Source organism: Giraffa tippelskirchi, chromosome 7 (assembly GCF_054371585.1).
Source record: "Giraffa tippelskirchi isolate mGirTip1 chromosome 7, T2T-mGirTip1v1.2.pri, whole genome shotgun sequence".
Lineage (NCBI taxonomy): Eukaryota > Metazoa > Chordata > Mammalia > Artiodactyla > Giraffidae > Giraffa > Giraffa tippelskirchi.
Genome location: NC_137281.1, coordinates 90,874,218 through 90,897,724, shown reverse-complemented (window position 1 = coordinate 90,897,724; position 23,507 = coordinate 90,874,218). Strand labels below are relative to the sequence as shown.

The 23,507-nt window shown below is 38.4% G+C and overlaps 3 protein-coding genes across 3 annotated transcripts in view; 2 read left to right on the top strand and 1 right to left on the bottom strand.

Moving 5' to 3' along the window:
- LOC145512684 (olfactory receptor 11H6-like) overlaps positions 1 to 23,507 on the top strand; it is a 364,468-nt gene that overhangs the window by 246,531 nt on the left and 94,430 nt on the right. Inside the window, exons 5-6 of the mRNA XM_081506971.1 lie at positions 10,422 to 10,508; positions 10,838 to 10,923. The gene's annotated coding sequence lies outside the window, so the exon portion shown is untranslated. The remainder of the gene's footprint in view (positions 1 to 10,421; positions 10,509 to 10,837; positions 10,924 to 23,507) is intronic.
- Positions 2,094 to 3,130, bottom strand: LOC145513829 (olfactory receptor 4Q3-like). The gene has a single exon (XM_081510780.1). The coding sequence runs from the start codon at positions 3,039 to 3,041 to the stop codon at positions 2,094 to 2,096; it is 948 nt and encodes a 315-aa protein (XP_081366906.1). The 5' UTR covers positions 3,042 to 3,130.
- LOC145513828 (olfactory receptor 11H12-like) lies at positions 13,626 to 14,612 on the top strand. The gene is given in 1 exon segment (XM_081510779.1): positions 13,626 to 14,612. A coding segment is annotated over 1 exon segment (987 nt).

Genomic DNA, 23,507 nt, shown 5'->3' with positions numbered 1-23,507 from the left:
TCTTTAAGAATTCCTTCTGTAGCCACATACACACACACACACACACACACACGCACGCACACACACATGCACGCACACACACATGCACGCACACACACATAAACAGTTTCACACACATAAACAGTTTCTTAAGTATAAAGTCACTGCTGCTGCTGCTGCTTCTAAGTCGCTTCAGTTGTGTCTGACTCTGTGTGACCCCACGGACTGCAGCCTACCAGGCTCCTCCGTCCATGGGATTTTCCAGGCAAGAGTACTGGAGTAGGTTGTCATTGCCTTTTCCGATAAAGTCACTAACTCCCAGCATAAAACTGAAAATCCACCCTTTATTCCAATGTAAAGAAAACTCTTACATGATGAGGAGTATTGCAAATTATCTAGTAAATCATGGTATTAGGTAGAATTTCAGACATTTTCTTTCCTGAAGTATGCTTTTTAACTAAGTAGTCAGAAAAGCCTCCCTATAGCAATTGATTAGGAAATAAAGAGAACAAATATAAAAATATTCTTCAAAGTCCATCATTCTATTATAATTTAGTAAATAGAATAAATTCCTTCCATAGGCATAAAAAGTTGCAAAGAGCCTTATGTCATAGGTTTGTTGTAGTTGTTTAATCGCTGTCATGTCTGACCCTTTGCAACACTGTAGCCCTCCAGGCTCCTCTATCTATGGGGTTTCCGAGGCAAGAATACTGGAGTGGGTTGCCATTTCCTTCTCCAGGGGATCTTCGTGACCCAGGGATCGAATCCACATCTCCTGCTTGGCAGGCAGATTTTTACCACTGAGCCACCTAAGTGATCTTAAATGTAAATGTTCTGGTTAATCTTTTGTAGGGATCTCCTAGGTCTCGAGATCCTATGCAAGTATAATTGAAATAAAGCAGCTAGTTCACTTTTCCCTTTCATGCACTGGAGAAGGCAATGGCAACCCATTCCAGTATTCTTGCCTGGAGAATCCCAGGAACGGTGGAGCCTGGTGGGCTGCCATCTATGGGGTCGCACAGAGTCGGACACGACTGAAGTGACTTAGCAGCAGCAGCAGCAGCAGTTCATCTGATTGTGTTAATACTCTTCCTGGGGAGAAAAAATATTAACTTAGACTTAAAGTTTCTAGCTTTCTTGGTTAATTACACTTTTTCTAAATGATCTTGGGCAACATATTATTTAACAAATTTGAGTTCATGGGTAAAAACAAAATTGAATAATATTACTTACTTTTCAAAGTACTTCTGGGCAGAGCAATAATAACCATGAGTACCTCAAGGGCAGGAACCAGGTAGGTGGGTGCTTTAAACCACAGCTCATTTCTTTCTCTTTTCCTTTAGAGTTCAGAGCTCTTAAACATTGTGAACAATTAAAGAACAATCTTATCAATTCTCTCCCAATAATTCAGCTAAAAGAAAAATTCTAGGTGAAATGGAATGCCTCTTCTAAAGAAGTCTCTACAGCAGAATGCTGAGAGCTTCCCTCACTCCAGCACCTTTAGACTTCCTTTCCTTTACACATAAACTTCATTAAGAGCTTATGTTCAATCAAATGAGTTATTCAACTGCATTTCTAAAATTTGGCACAATGCACAACATAGTTCCTGGGTGAACAATAATATGCGGGCTAGTTTGTGAAGTTTTCAAGCTTTGTTAGGGACAAGACAAAAGGGATTCACATTGCCTTAGAAGATTCTCTGATGAGACCTCAGAAGGAACTTCTGGCCACCAGGAAATGTTGTTAGTACAAAAAGAGCTGTACTATCTTCTTTCATTTGAAAAGAGCTTAAAAGGGAAATGAATAAAGGAACACCATTTACAGGCAAAAGGCTAGAAGAGTTGATCTTTCAAGGTGTCCCTTTGACCCTAGTACTCAATTCCTATGATCATTTGTGGGCCAGTAAACACTACTGAGGTCCTTGCTTAATATTTAACAGCTGATAAAGTCACCTATGCCTCCCAGCTATAATCAAGAACAATGCATTATAATTTTTATACTGCCTTCTCTTTTATACCAAAGTCACCAAATTTGTTTTCATGCATGTACTCAGGTACAGGATGAGTTAAGAGTGTGTTAAGAAAGAATATATTTTCTAAATCACCTCTTCCTGTTCATTCTTTGACAGGGCAGCAGGCTGTCACGTGTTTTTTTCTCAGCTTCTTCATGGCTGTCTTCATATCAGTGTTTCTGAGAGTATAAATGAGGGGGTTCAACATAGGTGTGATCACTGTGTAGAAGACAGAGAAAACCTTGTCCACAGAGAAGCTGCAGAAAGGTCTCAGGTAGATGAATACACACGGCACAAAGATCAGACTGACTACTGTTAGGTGGGAGGCACAGGTAGAGAGCGCCCTGCTCTGGCCCTGGTGGAAGCGAGTTCTCAGGGTGACCAGGATGACAGCGTAAGAGAAGAGCAAGGCCAAGAAACAGACAAGAGACAACAGACCACTGTTCGAGACCATCAGCACCTCTACTACGTACGTGTCTGTGCAGGCTAGCTTGATGACCTGTGGGACATCACAGTAGAAGTTGTCCAGTTTATTGGGCCCACAGAAGGACAGCTGAATGACCAGTGTGACCTGCGTGATAGAGTGGACAAAACCTCCACACCAACAGGCAAAAACCATCTGAAAGCAGCGCTGGCGGTTCATGACTGTCAGGTAGTGCAAAGGATTACATATGGCAACGTATCTATCGTAGGCCATGGCTGTCAGCAGAAACATCTCACTGGCTCCCAGAAAGTGCAAGAAGTAGATCTGGGCCAGGCATCCTGAAAAAGAGATGATCTTGTCCTCCTGTAGGAAATCTCCTAACATCTTGGGCACAGTAACACAGCTCAGGCATAGGTCAATGAAGGACAGGTGGCCCAAAAAAGAGTACATAGGCAATTGGAGCAGGTGAGGATCAGCTCGCACTGTTACCACTATCAAGAGGTTTCCCAGGACAATGGCCATGTAAAACAATAGAAATATTAAGAAGAGAAATAGCTGCAGCTCCAAGGATGATGATAGACCCAGAAGAACAAATTCTGTCACTTTAGAATCATTTTCTTTTTTCATCAGGTCAAGAATACCAAGTGACCTAAGAAAGAGAAATTAAATTAGAACAAGAGAGCTTTAAGCTAGACAAAAGGCAAAAAAAAAAAAAAAAAAAATTAGGCAACTGAAATCATTCAAGAAACAGAAATTAGGATCTAGATGGGTTATATTAGAATTAGGTAGGCTCAGGACAGAATTGCCATGAATCCAGCTGTTGTTGTATTGTCGCTGAGTAGTGTCCAACTCTTTTGTGACCCCATGGACTGTAGCCCCCCCAGGTTCCTCTGTCCATGGGATTTCCCAGTTGGTGAACCCGCTATAGTGGGTAGCATTTCCTTCTTCAGGGGATCTTCCCACCCCAGGGATTGAACCTGCATGTCCTACATTGTCAGATGAATTCTTTCCTGTTGAGCTTCCAGGGAAGCCCCCATGAATGCAGTGCCCTCTGCTGTGTAAATCTGATCCTATCTCATCTAAATCTTGTAGTCACCTTCCAAAATACTACTATCCCTAGAATTCCCTGATGCTGTGGGAACTTCATTGTTTGGTGAATGCTTCTAAGTGTATAAACCGAGAACAAGACTCAAATGATTTCTTAAATTTAAGATTGATAAATGTCAGTATATAGAGAAAAAGAGTATGAACAACAGGAGGTATAAAAAGGATTTCAGAGTCAGAAAGAAGTGTAAGGGAGGAGACTGGAGATCTGAGAAACTTACATCATTGCGTATTAGGAACTACGCAGTTTCAAAGAAAGAACATTTTACCCTGCTCTTCATTCCACCAGCCCCTTCTTCATAGTCTCGGGCCAGCAAAATGAGATATTCTCAGATGACCATCAATGTTGCCCTGTCTGTGCCCTAATGGTGTTCTTATGAGTCAAGCCCTAATTGAGGGCTCACTGTAAGGACTAGAGAGATCTCCTTTCCCTAGGGCTTTGTCTGTATCTGAAGCTTTTATGGTCCTTATGCCACCATTCAGCCTAATGAGCCCTGGGATTCCCTGGGCTGCTGTTGTTTGAGTAGTCTGTATGTCAATTCTTGCTGGAAAGCTGACCTTGGGCTCTGAAGGTTCTGAAACAGTCTAACCTTATTGTACAGCACAGCTCTCCCATTTACCTACTTTGTGTTGGTTAATTTGACACTACGTGTTCTACCAATTTTCCATATGTCAGTCTGTTATCTGAGTAAAACAATTTTCAGTGGTTTCCCAACCATGCTTCCTGGAGTGGGTTAGGCTAAATGATAAATGCCAAGTTACCATAGGAAGCTGTAGAAGCAGGAACACATCCTTCAGGGTGTTACAGAGCCTTAATACAACACAAGTCTTGATGATACTTCAAGAATCTTCTCTAACTGGTGCCTATGTATGGATCTTAGCCAGAAAACAAAGATGCCCTCTTTAGTGATTTACTGTATTTTTTACAATGTGTTGCTGTCAAAGTAAAGTTTTTTGTGTTATAAAACATAATTATGATATGGCTGATTCATGTTGAGTTTTGACAGAAAACAACAAAATTCTGTAAAGCAATTATCCTTCAATAAAAAAATAAATTAAAAAAAGATAATTCTGAAATAGATGAACACATGTCAAAACTATTTAATTCTTTAATGAGGGATGGTAGGATGACAAAGCCAATTCAAAAGAGAATATAAATAATGACTTTATATAATCACAGTATAAAAAAGAACACTGAAATAACATTTCTAAGGAATATACAAACCAGTATTCTTGCCTGGAAAATCCCATGGATCACAAAGAGTTGGCCACGACTGAGTGACTTCACTTTCTTTCTTTCTTTCTTTCTTAATGCCCTAAAGGGAAACACAACCTTAACATTTGGGATTTTTTTCCCCCACACTAACAAGAAAATTAACACAGTTTAGTAGTTTTCTATTATATCTAACTATATAATTGTACACATGTGAAATCCCAAATAGTAAATACTAAGTTAAAATTACATCCTTCTCAAGTTAGATGAGCCTTAAGTAGGCTTGTTAAATAATATTTTAACATAACATTAAAAGGTCACACTTATACTTGGATTTCACTTTAGGATAAGAACAAGAAATAAAGCATACCAACAGGATAATATCAGATATTTCTCTTTTGCAAAAGGAGTTCTCATGGCAGACCAGTTTTTAGATTTTTTTCCCTCCAACTGCAAAGTGACAGTTCAAGGGAAAAGGTAAGATACACGCAGGTGAGAGTAGAACCCCCCTTGAGTTAGATTATTCAGGCATAGTAGGGGTCAATATCTCCCATCAAACTGCATCAGCGTAGCTTCCAAGGTCCCTAAAAGAAACATACCCAGTCATTAGAATCATTGCCCTCCGGAATGACCAAATCTATGGCTTCTCATCGGCCTCATCTATGGCTTCTTAATAGGGCATTCATTATCTTCTTACTATAGATAAAAATTTCCAAATCAGTTTTATCCTAAGAATTACTTCCCATTAGCATAGTTGACATTCCACTATTTTTAGGTTTTCAATGAACAGAGATAGAAAATTAACCCCAAATAATATTTATTTTTAAAAAATTATTGCAGTTGCTTTGAACTAAAGTGAATAATTTACTTTCCTTCAAACTTCTAAATCTTTCTGCTTCATCTCAAGTTTTATCTTTTACCATTTTCATTTTATATATGTCCGGCATAACTAGTCATTTATATTTTCAAACAAATTACTCTTCTTTGCTCTTAATAAGTAAAAACACATTGATTATCTTGCATATACATTTGTATTTCCTTGCCACCAATGTATCTAGCAGAGTCTCAACCACCTATATTACTTACACTTGTTAACAAAACGAACATAGAGGATTGATACTTGAGGATTTTTGTCATACACAAACATCTCAGCAGATTAGGAATAAGCACATATTTTATGAATTCCTATAGTCACAAAAATTCCTTTTTGTTTCTTAAAGAGGTGAAAATAAAAATGTACCCTAACATGGTCTAAAGGTAGCTAAACACCCTATCAAACTGTTATCAAATACCCACTCTATAATATATACAATATATAAAAATAGAAAAATCAGAACTAAGCATGCTTCTCACTTCAGTTCTAGGGAACTGTATATAGGGAAGGTTGCCTTGGTAATAAGTAGATGGAAAGGAAAAAAAAGCCCTTGAGAAGCTGAGGTTACAGAAAGGTCCTCACGAATGTGGTAGCCTTAGTTTATATATCAGGAATCTCAGACTTTGCTTTCGTTTAAGGATATCCTTAACAAGTAGTGTCCTCTGGTGCCTGACAGCCACAAGTTCAAACCCTGGGTGAGGAAGGGATTTTCCTCTTAGGTCTCACAGAATCCACACGAGCATCTTTTTCAAGGGCAATGAGCAGACAAAGCCAAAGACAACTGTATTACTTAAAAAAAAAATTTTTTAATTGTAATACTTTTGTACTGCTACAGTAATGCAGTACAACCAACTCAGTGGCTTAAACAAATAAATTTATTATCTTTACAATTCTATAGGTGAGAAGTCTAACAAAGTCTTGCTGTGCTAAAAATCAGTTTGGCAGGGCTATAGTCCTTTCTGGAGGCTTTGGCAAGAATCTTCAAAGCCTACAACACTAAATCAAGCCTTGTCTCACACCTACCATCTTTCTGGTTCCTGAAACCAGGAAAGGTTCAATGCCCTTAAGGACACAAGGATACATCTTGAATGGGGCCACCTAGAAACTGAAAGTTTTCCCAGCTGAAACCCCTTATCTTAGTACATCAAAGTCCATTTCACCAGGTGAAATAGCAGATTCACAGCTTTGGAATATGTTAGTCTGAGGATTAGGCCTCTGACATCTTCGGTGCTGTTATTTTTCTTACCAAAATATACAATATAACAAAGTGTCACAAATTAGAGCCAACAAAACGCTCAGACAGAAGAGACAGACACCCAGACTTCAGACACTGGGCTTATCACACATGGTTTATAAAAGAACTCTCAGATATAGATTGTTTAAAAATTATGTCTAAAGAAGTAAAACACAAAGTTTGGATATTTATTAGAGTTAGGAAGGGTGCACCTCCCATATTTCTCCACACTGCTTTTATTTAGCGTGTCTTTGTTTAACATTGATCCTCCATGGATGTTGTTCCTGCTGATGCAGCTCTGATTTGGCAGTTTCCCTCCCAGAATATTCAAGATACAATTCCACATCCGTTTTCACTGTAGATATTGAGAAATCAACTCTCTGCATGGAGATGTAATCGATCAATTTTTTTCTCTTGTTCCTTTTCGAGTAGTATTTTTGTCTTTAGTTTTCTGTTGCTTACATATAACTCATATAAGTATGAATCTATTCTTATTTATACTGTTTGTAATGGGTTGGGCTTGCTCTTTGAGACTGTAGATTTTTGTGCTTGACCAAATCTATAAAAATTTTCAAGCATTTTGTCTTTAAATATTTGCTTCTGTCTGCCTCTCTCATCTTTTTCAGTTGTCAAACTAATATTGGACTTCCACTTTAACTTCTCTTTCATTTTTCTCTTTTTTATCTATTCAGAATGCATTACTTATTCTTCTGATGTAGTCTCTAGTTAATATATTTTTTATCTGTTCTCTGATCTGCTGTTAAACTAGTTCATTAAATTTCTTTTTTTCAATTTCTGGATGATCATTAACTTTTCTCCAAAGAATATTTCCACATCCATTAATCAACATGTTGACACATCTACCTGAAGCAAGTGGGTAAAGATGTTAAATGACAGAGAAGTTTAAATCAGTTGCCATGATAGAATGCAAGAAGGTCTCTGTCCCCTTACAAGGAAAAGTTATTAGGAAAACAGATGTCTAGCCTTTTTAAAAACATGTTGACATTCTTTTTTGGCTTGTTTGTTTGGCAGCTTGGCTTGAGAGAGCTTAGTTCCCTGACCAGAAATTGAACACATGCCCTCAGCAGTGAAAGCGGAGAGTGCTAACCCCTGAGCTTCCAGGGAATTTCCCTATGCTAATTTTCTTATCTCTCCTTTTCTGCCTTGTTAGGACTGAAAGAGGGGGATGTTTAAAAAAAAAAACATGCCGAGCCTTAGCTTTTATGGAGAAGAGAAAAAGATGTCTGTGTGTGCTCAGTCGCTCAGTCATTTCTGACTCTTTGCCACCCCATGAACTGTAACCCTCCAGGCTCATCCGTCCATGGGATTTCTCAGGCAAGAATACTGGCATGGGTTGCCATTTCCTGCTCCAAGGGGTCTTGCTGACCCAGGGATCAAACCCACATCTCCTGCACTGGCAGGTGAATTCTTTACCATTGAGCCTTAGTTTTTATGGAGAAGAGGAAATGATGCCTACTGGTTGCTAAATCCAATGCTAAGGAACAGTGGCTTCCCCCTGCAGCAAGAAGAGGGACTGTGTCAGCTAAAATGACTCTCAATATCATAGAAAAGAAATCTACATGTCAAATGTTTCTGTCTACTAAGCAGAAGATACGTCCAATGAATTCCCAATTTGTGAAACTGAATGGACATCTTTGCACGCTTGATACTAATAAAAACATTTCCATCACAATGGAAAACCTCCCACCACAATGCACATGAAGTCTGAAACACTGGTCTTGTTTCATCACAACGTGGAAAGAGTTTTATTTGGGACAGGATAAAAACCAACAGTTGGCAACCTGTGGCATGCCTAGCACAGATGACATTAAGACAGAAAGAACTGGTCCTGGACAAAACTGTTAACTAGGGAAAGTGTGTCTTGGTCCACGTTCTCTCTACCTTGTATCCTCTGTTTCTAATCACCAAACACGTGTTGTAGTCCTGCCGCCTCAGACTGACTCTTGATGCTCACGGCTTCCCACCTTGCACTATAATGACCTATAAATACTTTAAACTTCTAATATTTTTTGCTCAACGTTTCACTACCACATAGAAATAGACACTAAGAGACTGCGTTACTATACCTCACTCTAGAGATTCTCTAAAAGGTCATTCAAGGAATTCCCTGGTGATCCAGTGGTTAGGACTTCACATTCTCACTGCAAAGGGCTTGGGTTCAATCTCTGGTTGGGGAACTAAAATCGCACATGGCACACAGCATGACCAAAGATTTTTTTTTTTAATTAAGGTATTAAAAAAAGGTCATTCACAACTGATTTTTCTGTTTTCTTCTGTCTTTTTCCATGACTGTGTATGTACTGCCTCATCTTGATTTATAAGCAAAACCTACAAAAATAAGTGTTTTGTGGTTTATCCAGGAACAATACAGAAAATACTCTTGTTATATTTTTTGGTGAAAAAAATAAATTTTGTAAAGTTTGTTTCAACCTAAATGAAACATGAATTTTGTTTAAAAAAGTAAACGGTCATTCAGATAGTGACTCTGAAAAAAATATGTAGGTAACACGTCAGGGAAGATGTTTTTGGAATAACATTATTGGGCCTATTATATTGATCAAAAAAGATAACTATTTTTTTTGTACACAAAAAAAAGTTAGAATAACATTGGGAATAATTTCAAGAATCTTAAGAGAAAACTCATCATACTATGATGTATCCTAAGTTGCTTCAGTCATGTTCAACTCTGTGAATCTATGGACTATAGCCTGCTAGGCTTCTCTGTCCATGGGATTCTCCAGGCAAGAATACTGGAATGGGTTGCCATGTCCTCTTCCAGGGGATCTTCCTGACCCAGGGATCAAACCCAGGTCTCTTACATCTCCTGCCTTGGCAAGTGGGTTCTTTACCACTAGTGCCACCTGAGAAGGCCTCATACTATGATAGCACAGAGCTAATACAGTAGACCACTGATTCTGAAGGAAACAAAAAATAAACCATAATGGCACCACTAGAAACAAAAGATCTCATATTCCTTAAGTTTTCCCCTTTTTCTTCCTCATAAGAAAAACATTTTCCATTTTCTACATTTCTCTGGTGATCGATTACATAGCTGTCACCTTTCCATAGAGGAACTGTGGTCTTACAGAATAAAAAGATATTTCATAATTAACTTTGAGTTCAGGAGACACACCATATGCTCAGTTCACACAACTACTTATTTTTCCCAGTTGCTCTCTAAAAAGTACTTAATTACAGATGGTAAAGGCAGATACTGGCCTGAGAGACTAGCCTTCCCAAAGGACAATTTTTTTAAACACACAAAGAACCAAATCTCTGGAAATACTGACCAAAAATAGAGAATAGGATGCTCTCCAGAATTCCATTTTTTTAATTTATTTTTAATTAGAGAGCAGTTGCTTTACAATGTTGTGTTGGTTCAGAACTCCTTTTTTTTAGATTTAAAACTTTAAGTAGCTGGTACTTGAATCCTTTCTTCCAAATTAAAAACTAGAAGCCACTCCCAAAGTCTAACCTTCATCATCCTCCAGACATCTCCCCTGACAAGAATCTTGGCAGTCACTGCCAAGTTAATTGTACAAAAGGAGGTTTGTTTTTCAGTGAAAGTCCTGGGAATCAACACTTCTGAGACCGGAGCTGAGAAGCAAAGACACAACTGACTCATTTCCTCCTAAGCGTAGCTCGCAGGTATGCAGAAGTCACATCATGTCCCTATCTTTTCTTTTTTCCTCAAGAAATAATCCTAAATTTGTTTCTTGGTGGTGGTGGTGGTGGTGGTATTCTTGATAAAAGATCTGAGGGCCAAAATCCAAATAACTTCAATTCCCAGGTAAATCCGTGGTGTTTGTCATTAAAGGAAGTAAGTAGAAATGAATCCTTTTTCTAGCTTTCTCACAACTCTAAGTGATAGTATACTCTCTTTTGAAAGCAAGAAAAGAGTTGCATTATGACTAGCAATTCATAGGAGATGATGTCAAACAGGATTAAAAGTATTGCTTCCCTGGTTCCACTTATAGGAGCTGTGACTACATATATTTACATTGTTTCAGAGAGACAGAACCGACGACAAACTACAATAATTACCATCCACTTGGAAGTCCAGGTAGGTTAAGGAATTAGGAAAAGCAAATCACTTTGGGAATGTTTCACAAATTCTTTTTAAAACTAAGAGAATATTAGCTCTGTTTTGTTTTTACTTATATGTATATGTAATTGTCTATCTACTGAGTAACCAAGTCTTGGGAAATCATAACAATGATTTTATCTGACAAAATAGATTCCATGATATCACTGCATTTAGAAAGAAGAGACAGAGACACAGATCCTGCCAAACCAGGGCTAACAACTGTCAGGGAGACATTCAAAGTTCTTCTGAAGGAAGTATCAGACATCAATGTGATTCATACCGATATCAGAGTGTCCCTCAGGAATAATAAAGCATTTTTTTCCCTTAAGTAAGGAAACCAAATTAAACTATTTGAGGTCTTTCTTTTTCCAAGGTTGCTATGTGTTTTCTTCAGTATATTGATCATTGGAAACCAGATCAATAAATGTTTTGAAAAATTATCAACTCAATCTAGATCAGAATACCAGCCCCAGTTTCTTCTTAAATACAATTCCAAGTCAATTTGTCTCACTGGCTGCTGCTTCCTCCCATTATATTTCTCCGTTTCCAAGGTCTTCATGGAGTCTTTTTCTTCTAATAATACCTTCAGAGAAATTTGATCTAAAGAATCAACTACAGGTAACCATAAGAAGAGAAAAAAGCAGAGTTAGTCAAAGGAAATATGGGTTCAAAAATGCAGCATTACTGAGTAATTTAGTTTTGCGTGGAAAGAGTATTAGGGCTGCATCTACCCACCCAAGGACCTTGGCCATGTATCTCCACACAGCCTGCATTTCTGGAGCGTGACATCAGTTGATGATGAGCATACTCGGCTGCACAGGACATCCAGCCTGCTTGGAAGTCCATTTGGACAGCCCCTGCTGTTGTTCCCAAGTGTCTTCTCAGTACTTTTGTATGTCCTCTTAATACTCTCATGGTCATAGTGAAGCCTTTTCCTTTTTCTCTGTGGACAAATAAGAGAAAGGAGGGGCTTCAGTAAGATTCAAGGGGGCCAGTGCACATGCATTTTTGAAGTAGCTGGGTCAACTTTGGGACTTCACTTGGGTGACCAGGTATCCCTGTTTCCCTGAGGCTGAGGACTTCCTGAGTTACAAGACTTTCAGTGTTAAAATGAGTTCAGTCCCAGGCAAACAGCCACATTTGGTTACTCTAGTCTCATACCATGTTTATCCATCCTCCCCTCTTTTTGCCATATCCTTGCACTTATCTGCCCCCAACTTCCTTCTTCAAGGTCCAATGGTATGGTTCTCTCCTTGCATATGTGAAATGATTAAGGCTTCCAAGTGGAAAGTTATCTGAATTAAAATTCAAATGGGGGCAGAAATAATGATTTATTCATTTAATAAGCAATTACAATGTACATATTGCCTAAAAAATAATGTGAAATTTGCTCAATCGTGTCCGACTCTTTGTGACCCCAGTCCATTGTATTCTCCAGGCCAGAATACTGGAGTGGGTAGCCTTTCCCTTCTCCAGGGGATCTTCCCAACCCAGGGATTGAACCCAGGTCTCCCACATTGCAGGCAGATTCTTTACCAGCTGATGTATTAGATACCAAAAAAGATCAAAGATAATTAACACTTGGCCTCTGTCCTCAGAGATTTACAGTCTAGTTGGTATATTAAGACATGCAAAAAAAAAAAAAAAATGATGCAAAGTGTAAAATGCAAATTAGTGTAGAAAAATGCTATAGCATTTAGAGTGTTTTCTCATTCCTTCTGGAAAACATTTTAGAATGTTTTTTCAATTCTTAAAAAATAACAATTCATTTCTTTAATGTTGATTCAGGAAATATGTTAGCATGCCTATGAAGTGAACTGAACTGTGCTAGGAATTCATAATATGGAGGTGAAAAATACATCTCTGCCTTCATGAAGCTCAGACTGGTAAAGAGATAGAAAAGTGACCAGTTACAAGAAGGCATAGTATAAGTTTACATACACATATGTCAGATGCTATGGCAAAAACAAAGAATTAATATATGATGGTGAAGTCCAGCAACATTTCATGAAGGTGGCAATCAGTAAACAGCATAAATTGCAAATACAAGTTATTCGATCAAAGAAAAAAAAGTAAATAAATAGTAAAAAGACAGAGAAAGAGAAAGGAAGGGATCCAGAAGGGATGGGCAAGAAAGAAGGAAGGAAGGAAAGAGGGAGGGACAGAGGGAGGGTGGAGGGAAGAAAGGGAGGGGAGAAAGAGAGGGAGGTAGAAAAGAAGGTGTGCATGGGTGCTACTTGTGTGCGTGCTAAGTTCCTTCAGTTGTGTCTGACTCTTTTCTACCCTATGGACTGTAGTCTGCCAGGCTCCTGTGTCCATGGGATTCTCCAGGCAAAAATACCAGAGTGGGTTGCCATGCCTTCCTTCAGGGAATCTTCCCTCCCCAGGGATCAATCCCTGTCTCTTACGTCTTCTGCATTGGTAGGCAGGTTCTTTACCACTTGTGCCACCTGCGGGAAGCCCAAAAGGAGGAGCAACAGCTATCTTAGGTAGGAAGAATAGCATGTCATTAGACAGAAATGTGATTATTCTTTTCTTATCTGGGACATAGGACTCAAGAGGTGAGGTTAAATAAGTAGATAAAGATCAGATTGTGAAGGGCCTTGGATGTTACACTCAGTTGTTTGGATTTGGCTTCACAATAATAATGTTTCATTGCAGCATAGCTTACAGACTAAATGAACATCTCCGAATCAGCATCCCATTCTGAATCAGTGCATGAATTCATCCTTCTGGGATTTCCCTGCAGCAGGGAGATTCAGGTCATTCTGTTTATGTTCTTCTCCATCATCTACCTCCTGACTCTCATGGGAAATGGAGCCATTAACTGTGCTGTGTGTTGGGACCAGCATCTCCACACCCCCATGTACCTCCTGCTGGGGAATTTTGCATTCCTAGAGATCTGGTATGTCAACTCCACTGTTCCAAACACAATGATCAACTTCCTCTCAGAGAGCAAGGCCATCTCTTTCACTGGTTGCTTCCTTCAGTTATATTTTTTCTTTTCCATGGGCTCCACTGAATGCTTCTTTCTCTCAGCAATGTCGTTTGATTGATACTTTGCCATCTGCCAACCTCTGCATTATGCCACAATTATGACTGGTAGACAATGTTTCAACCTAGTGATTGCTTGTTGGGTATGTGGCTTTCTCTGGTATCTGGTGCCTGTTATTCTCATTTCTCAACTGCCTTTCTGTGGTCCTAATGCAATTGATCACTTTGTATGTGACTCAGGCCCATTGCTGACCCTTTCATGCGTTCCTGCTCCCATGTCCAAGCTCACCAGCTATACTCTAAGCTCCCTCATCATCCTCCTTAGCTTCCTTTTCATTCTCATCTCCTATGCCCTGGTTCTACTTGCTGTTCTTCGGTTGCCCTCGGCATCCAGTCGACAGAAAGCCTTTTCCACCTGTGGGTCCCATTTGGCTGTGGTGCTGCTATTCTTCGGGACCATTATGGTGATGCATGTGAGCCCTGGATCCAGCCACTCCACCTTGTTGCCGAAAATCATGACCTTGTTCTATGCCATGGTGACTCCACTCATCAACCCTTTGATTTACAGTCTCAGGAATAAGGATATGAAAAAAGCTCTCTGGAAAGTTCTGGAAAAGTTTAAAATTTCTTTAAAAGTCTTTGGCAGCAGGTGCAGGAGGAATGTCGGATAATCTGGTTTAGTGTGATGTGGGTAAAACAGCCATCCTTGAACTTTCACACATTTGTACCATCATCCATTCAGTAAATAGTAACTGAATGCCTCCTCCATGTTAGACACAGCACTTGGCACTGTATTGTGAATATAATTATGAAGATAAATCAGACACAATCTCTTCCTCAAATTGCCTTCTAATGGTGCAGACAGGTAAGAAAATAATTAATGTAAAATGCAATAAATATTCTAACCAATATATGTGCAATATATGAAACACAAGGAAAAAACAACTAATTTTGACTGGGGTCATGGGCAGTCAGAGTTAGTGTTAGGGAAAACTTCAGTCAACATCATCAGACATGTACATTTTGTGATGAGGTTGAGGAAAGCCTGGTGTTCTGTTTAACTTCTAGCTAGATTTCTTTTTTTCTTTTTTTATTATTATTTTTTAAATTTTCATAAACTATAGTTGACTCACAATGTTGTGTTAGTTTCAGGTGTACAGCAAAGTGAAACAGTTATACGTATACATATATCCGCTCTTTTTTTTTAAAATTCTTTTCTCATATAGGCTATTACAGAGTAGAGTTCCCTGTGCTATACAGCAGGTTCGTATTAGTTATGTTTTATATATAGCAGTGTGTATATGTCAGTCCCAATCTCCCAATTTATCCCTCCCCCCTTTATCCCCTGGCAACCATAAGTTTGCTTTCTACATTTGTGACTCTACCTCTGTTTCATAAATAAGTTCATTTATACACTTGTTTTTTTAGATTCCACATATAAGCAATATTATATGATATTTGTTTTTCTGTATCCAACTTATTTTACTCAATATGACAATCTCTACATCCATACATGTTACTGCAAATGGCATTATTTGATCTTTTTATGGCTGAGTAATATTCCATTGTATATATGTACTACATCTTCTTTATCTTGTCCTCTCTTGATGGACATTTATGGTTGCTTCCATGTCTTGGCTATTATAAATAGTGCTGCAATGAGCATTGGGATGCATGTATCTTTTCAGTTTATGATTTTCTCCAGGTATATGCCAGGAGTGGGATTTTTGCATCATATGGTAGTTCTGTTTTTAGTTTTTGCGAATGAAACAACTGACAAGGGATTAATCTCCAAAATATACAAACAGCTTATGCAGCTCAACGTGAAAAAAAACAACCCAATCAAAAAGTGGGCAGAGCATCTATAGAGACATTTCTCCAAAGAAGGCATGCAGATTGCTAAAAAGCACAAGAAAAGATGCTCAGTATCACTAATTATTACAGAAATACAAATCAAAACTACAAGGAGGTATCATCTCACACAACAACTCAGAATGGCTATCATCAGAAAATCTATAAGAAATAAATGCTGGAGAGGGTGTGGAGAAAAGGGAACCCTCCTACAGAATGTAGGAGGTAGGAATGTAAACTGATAGGAAGGTACACTGGTAGGAATGTAAACTGATACAGCTACCATGGAGAACAGTATGGATGTTCCTTAAAAAACTAAAAGTAGATTTCTTTTTCAATCCTACTATGATGTCTTTGAAAGGATATAAGACTTAAAATCAAAAGATCTAGGTAGGAACTCAATTCTTCCATTAATCAACTGTGAATTTGGCAGGTAACTTCATTTCAACTAAAACTGAAATGGTAATTGCCACACCCAGAGAACAATTAATGTGGTGCTTTAATAAATCATGAGTACAAAAGTTCCTAAAACAGAACATAGAAAGTACATAATAAATATTAATTAAATATGAATGTTGATGAATTCTTTGTTCTCATGTTCTATGTCGGAATCAAAATCTCAGATCCTCCAAGAAAGTCACCTCCTATAACTTTTGGCAAAGCCCTTTTACAACAGCTCTCCTTCTCAATTTTCCTTGAGACATAAACTAGATTATGTTTTCTCCATTTATAGCCAAAATACAATGTGTTTAACTTAATTTTGGTTTGGGAGTGTGTGTGTGTGTGTGTGTGTGTGTGTGTGTGTGTGTGTGTGTGTGTGTGTGTGTGTGTGTGTGTGTGTGTGTGTGTGTGTGTGTGTTTACAGTGTTCTAGAGAATTAAGTCTTTGAAACTGGGACCTGTTTACCCCCGGGATACGTGAAGACTTTCCAAAAGGCACACAAGCATGCATAGTTCAATTACTAGATCCTCAACTTACATATGCACATTTTTCTAAAGCTGCTGTGCCTAAGAACACATCTCTTATTATTGAAGTTTCAAATGGACTTATTTCACACATCTTCTTTCACAATTGCTTTTCTCCCACTTCAGATGTAAAGCCTGCCGTTCACCAATTCTGACCTTAATATTTTACACTGTTTGGGTATATAAGCTTCTAGTTGGGACACTGAACAAATAATTTGAAATCATGATCACTCTACTGCGAAAGTGAGTGGACTTAACAGATAATACACCCTTTTGTAACAAATGGTTTACAATTTTTTCTTTCCAACACAACTTAAAAAGGGTGTCTTGTTTTGGGTTGTCATAAAAGAAGAACCTGAGACAAGGACTTGGGTGCAGGTAGTTTATTATTAATAGAAGGTGGTTTCAGGTAGTAGGAAAGAGAGAAGAAGCTACTATGACCAATGAAAATTTGATTCCACTAGAACTTCTGAGAATTGTCCATTTGAATGGCACAGGTCTAAGACATTTATTGACTAACCATCGATGCACAGGGAGATGTTGTCTACTCGTGTTTCCAAAAACACATTGACTGGTGCACCAAATGAGCCATTGTGTCTTCAGAAAAGGCCCTGGGAAGAAAGCAGGAAGACTCATGGATAGGGCTTGAGATGGGAGGGATGCCATCAGACTGATTCTGAGCTCCCAAGGGACTGCCCACCACCTCTGAAACTAAAATCAGAGGTAGATCGGGAAGCTCACAAATATCCACTACACAGGCTACTTAACTATCCTGATAGCAGGTTACAAATAATTTGCAGTTAACAGGCAATATGTGGTAACGGTCAGAACCAGACTGCCTGAATTCAAATTCTGTCTCCACTAACTGCATGACTTTGTATGTGCCTCCATTAACTCATATTTAAAGAAGCAATAATGACAGAACTTTCTTCCTAATGCCATTGTGAGGATGAAATGAATCAATCTGCTTATCAGAGAGTCTAGCAAAGAGTAAACACTAAAATATCTCTATCATTATAATACTTCATGCTTATGTTCACAGGGAATTTACTCTCATTACAGGTTCTAGTTTAGAAGTTAATTTTCTATCCCAAATTCCCAATTACTAGAATGTAGCTGAAAACATGGGCAGTATAATAAAGAGTTAACAAGTCAAAATGTTGTATACTCAGATTAGAGAGAAATAAAGAGAGTATAGAGTATGTCAATAACATAGATGTTGCTGAATCACAAAGCAGAAATGTTAGTGTTGAAGAACAAGATGATTTTCTCAGTACTATGACTGACAAAGACTATCTTAACATGAGTTATGAGCAAATGAACATGCAAACACTGAATTACCAATTTAAAAAACCAATGTCCTTGTATAAAAGAACATAGGACATGCAGAATTATAGATTGCAGTTACCTGTAATCTGAGAGTGGTCTCAGTCTCTCTTTCCCTCTCTCTCCTCACCCCTCTCCCTCTCTTCTTATGCTCCTCTCTCTCTTTCTCTCTCTCTCCACATACTTTGTTCTATTTCTCAGGGATCACAGACCTCTCTGACTTTTGATAGGAAAGAATTTGCCTTCAAATCGGGCAGTTCCTTAAAATACTCTTATCCATTGTACAAATACCATTCAATATCATTAGTATTTCTGTTGCTGCACGACGGAAATCTGGCAACCCAGCGTTCTATCTTATAATGTAAATGCTCTCTATGTATCTCTATATAAATGCTCTCACATTTCAAAACAAAACAATTTGTTAATTGTGAATCAGAATTGCTTCCACTGCTAAATCTGAAAATAAGCAGAGGAATATACATTTGTACTGTAAGCCCTCTGTGTCTAGTGCGCTGGGGATGGGGAATCTGCAGTATCAAAGACCTGACTATACTGTGCCATTTTTATATAAGGGACTTGACATCCCCTGGATTTTTACCTTAGGGGATCCTGGAAACAATCCCCCTATAGATATGGAGGGATGGGTATACTCCTTTTCCTTGGAATCTTTATAACCTTTATGCTATAACCTGAACGTTTGTGTCCCTCCAAAATTCAAATGTTGAAATTCACACCCCCAGGGTGATGGTTTGCTATTAGGATTTGGGGCCTTTAGGTGAATAGGTCATGAGAGTGGAGCCATCATAAGTGGGATTAGTGCCTTTGAAAAAAGACCCCAGAGAGCTCCTTCACCCCTCCCACCACGTAAGGTTACAGTGTTAAGAAAGCTGTCTAAACAAGAAGCATGCTTTCACCAGATACTCTAACTGCTGATGCCTTGATCTTGGATTTCCTAGCCTCCAGATCTGTGAGAAATAAAATTCTGTTTATATGGCACATATAGTTTATAGTATTTCTGTTACAGCAGCCCAAACAGAAAAGACACTTCAGGAAGTAGTCTTTCTGTACCATGGTCTTTCAAAGACATTACTTTAGGGGAGCATTTTGTTAATTTGATCGGTCTCTACTCTGCCTCTTCCTCTTTAATTCTCTGGCTTAACCAAAACATTTTCCTTACCCTAACTAAGGCTTTCTTCCCACCCACCACTGTCCTTTTTCTTCTCTCCTATCAACCTCAAAGATGCACATCACAGCCTAATGACCCATGTAATCCACACACAGCTCTCCTATTGAGAAGCCCTCCTCATTCAGTTTGAATTCTGCTTGTCCTCTAGGTCAGTGCCTCTAAAACTAACTGAAGTGAAAGAACCCAATTCACTGCAGCTAAGATTAATAGCTTCATAAAATAAAAAAGTGAATAACTAGAAAATGAAATATAAAAACACAAACATAGCTCACTTTTATATTATTAGATTCAACACATCACAGACTAGTCAACCATGAAAGTTTCTAAATGCTTCATCTTACTATCTGAATTTATCACAGACAGCTAACAATTTGAGGATTATGTTAATCCATTAACTGCACTTGGAGTAGCACTGTTCTATGTCATATTTCAAACCATTTCTTGAATAAATTTTCTAAGAAGTCTCTCATAATGATTTTAACCTATATAGAGCTCTCCCTGCTCTGAATCTCTTTTTTATCTGTAGATGTAGAGTAATGTTGTAATGTACCTTGAAATGTTTTTTTTTACTTTGGTTCAAGTTCAGTTCAGTTCAGTCTCTCAGTCGTGTCCAACTCTTTGTGACATCATGGACTGCAGCACGCCAGGTCTCCCTGTCCACCACCTACTCCCAGAGTTTACTCAAACTCATGCCCACTGAGTTGGTGATGCCATCCAACCATCTCATCCTCTGTCCCCTTCTCCTCCTGCCTTCAATCTTGCCCTGCATCAGGGTCTTTTCCAGTGAGTCAGTTCTTCGCATCAGGTGGCCAAAGTATCGAAGTTTCAGTTTCAGCATCAGTCCTTCCAATGAATATTCAGGACTGATTTCCTTTAGGATGGACTGGTTGGATCTCCTTACAGTCCAAGGGACTCTCAACAGTCTTCTCTAACACCATAGTTCAAAAGCATCAATTCTTCAGCCCTCAGCTTTCTTTATAGTCCAACTCTCACATTCATATATGATTACTGGAAAAACCATAGCCTTGACTAGACAGACCTTTGTTGGCAAAGTAATGTCTCTGCTTTTTAATATGCTATCTAGGCTGGTCATAACTTTTCTTCCAAGGAGTAAGTGTCTTTTAATTTCATTGCTCCAGTCACCATCTGCAGTGATTTTGGAGCTCAAAAAAGTAAAGTCTGACACTGTTTCTACTGTTTCCCCATCTATTTGCCATGAAGTGATGGGACCGGATGCCATGATCTTTGTTTTCTGAGTGTTGAGCTTTAAGCCAACTTTTTCACTCTCCTCTTTCACTTTCATCAAGAAGCTCTTTAGTTCTTCTTCACTTTCTGCCATAACTTTTGTTCAAAGTTGCTGATTTTACAAATAACAAAATTCATAAAGCAAAAAAGAATGCCACTTAATCAAATATTTCATGAGGGCCAATAAATGCAATGTATTTTTATCCATTTGCTAGTTCAAAGCTGAACAATAATAATTGTCTGCCTCCAGACACTTTATATTATGGGAAGGGAGAAAAAATAAGTATATAACTCAGGACAACACAAAGAAGCTTCTGATGAGTATCATAAGAAAAATACAAAGACAGTTAAATAACATTTCAGCAGTGGAAAATGTGCTTCCGCTAGGGGAATAAGGAGAGGTATTATGGGAAAATGTCATTTGAACTAGAGATTGAAGGATAGATGGGGTTTTGCAGGTACAGAGGGAGGTAATGAGGATTTCCAATAAAGAAGACGACCACAAAGATGCAAATATGAGAAACTGAAAGGTACTCAGAGAATGAAATTTTATTCAATTTATCTGAAAGAGGGAGTAGGGAAAAGTAAGATGAGAAAGGCATTTGAAGTCTATCTGTGGAGAACTGGGGAAATTTTGCTTAAGGAAACCAGTGGTAGCTTTTAAGCAGGCAAATAACAAGATCAAAGCAATGTTTTAAGAGTTTCTAAGGACTGAAGTAGTATCACTAAAAGGTAATAAAAGTCCAAGTAATCTACTTCCCATTTAATCTCTCAGTTTGAAAGTGTTCGTTGCTCAGTTCTATCTGACTCTTTGAGACACTATGAACTATACCCCTCCAGGTTCCTTTGTGCATGGGATTTCCCAAGCAAGAATACTGGAGTGAGTAGCCATTTCCTTCCCCAGGGGGGAAGATCCAGGGATTCCAGATCCCTGGAATTGAACCCAGATCTCCTGCATTGCAGGTAGATTCTTTACTGTCTGAGCCACCAGGGAATGACACTTTCAGTGTGAGCAATTTACGTTTAAATATTCCCACTCCAGTATTCTTGCCTGGAAAATCCTGTGCACAGAGGAGTCTGGCAGGCTGTGGTCCATGGGGTCGCAAAGGGTCGGACACGACTTAGTGACAGCACATGTGCATGCAACAAGCAGCCTGTGGTTCACAGACCAGTGTTCCAAGACATATATTCCTGATGTCTTCAATCATTTTATACTACATGATATGAGCATTCATTCACACCTGGGTGTTTTAGTATACTAGGTAAACCCTAAATGGCTTAAGGTAAAAATTGAAGGGTAAAAAAATTGATGTCTCATATTAATCAGGAAGTCACATGTGCCTCTGAAGTATTTCAGTCAATTAACTTAAACACTTCTCTCATATCTAAAGAATACTATGCTGTCCTTCTAAAAGCTATTTCTAAATTCTCCAAATTTTTATCGTCAATGTCCTACAGTTTCTTCACCTCAACATTTGCCTCATTGGGTTCTCTGCCCATCACTTCCTTATCCTCCAAAATATGCCCAATGACCTTTGAAATGTTCCTATCAGAATCTTTTGTGACACATTGCATCTTATTTCTCCTCAAACTGTGTCTTCTGGAAACTTTTGGAATCCATATTTCAATGGGCAAGTGATTTGTAAACAATAGGGCCTCAGAGTAATAGTCACTGCTCTTTACTGTTTCCTCAGAGAATATGCAATAGTTTAACTTTTAATGAACCATTGGCTTGGAGGAGAACTTCCCTAATGCTACAGAGGCCAAATCCCAGAAGAACCCGTGGTAAAGAAAGTGAAATCTTAATTTTTGTGCAGTAATAAATTCTTTATCCATCTGAAGACAAGAAGATATAATTATTTAGACAGGTCCCTAGAGATTCAATCCATATCAAAACCACAGCACCTTTATCTTTTGAGCACAGCAGAGAGTTACCTGACACCTCTTTGTCAGTCTCTTTTATTTCATGATTTCTTTCTGTTGATTTATTAATGTTTCTGATTTGGAGCAGTTTTGAAAGGAGTCATATTATTAAATGAAGGAATTTTAATTCCTTCCACCACATCATTATAGAAGACTTCGCAGAGCACTGGTGTGGAGAATAGGTGGGGAAAAAAATTCCTTCTGAAAACTATGTGTTTGTGGCCATAATATAAACCCTCACAATTTTTAGGACTCACATCCCTGCATATTGCCACACACAAAATATTTCAGGGAACTCATATTCTTGTCATAGTTTTCATGAGAATGTAGGATGAAAGAAGTTTACTTGTGACCAAGAAAGCACTTGATTTCTCTCATATAGTGGAAATTTTTTACTTTAAATGAGTATATAAAGAATACGTTCAGTCATTCAGTCATGTCCGACTCTTTGTGACCCCATGGTCGAAAATATAAAGAAACTTAATCCCAAAATTTTGTGAAAAAAATACTTAAAAATATAAAGTGTCATACCTAGGTTTATTTTACAAACTTCCATCTAGGTGAAAGATTAAGTGAAAACTTCAAGCCACTGCTTTCTACAGAGGACATTGCAACATTACAATATTAAAAGTCAATGTCAGTAAGTAATATTATGGTCTTACATTTTTATGGTGCTTAAGCAGGAATGCAAAAGTATTGACTTTAAAATGATTTCTAAAAGTTGGTAAAATATAGTCACTTTTGTTTCATTGTTGAATGGTATGTTAAGTAGCACATTTAACTGAAAAATAAATAGTAAAATTAAAACCTTCTTTACTGAGTCTATTGCCCCAAAAAATGGGTTTAGGGAAAGAAACTAGTACATTTATTAAGAGCAAATATATGTTATGGGGTTTCCCTGGTGGCGCAGACGGTAAAGAATCCACCTGCAATTCAGGAGACCCAGGTTCAATCCCTGGATCAGGAATATCCCCTGAAGAAGGGAATGGCAACCCACTCCAGTATTCTTGCCTGGAGAATCCCATGGACAGAGTAGCCTTGAGGGCTACAGTACATGGGGTCGCAAACAG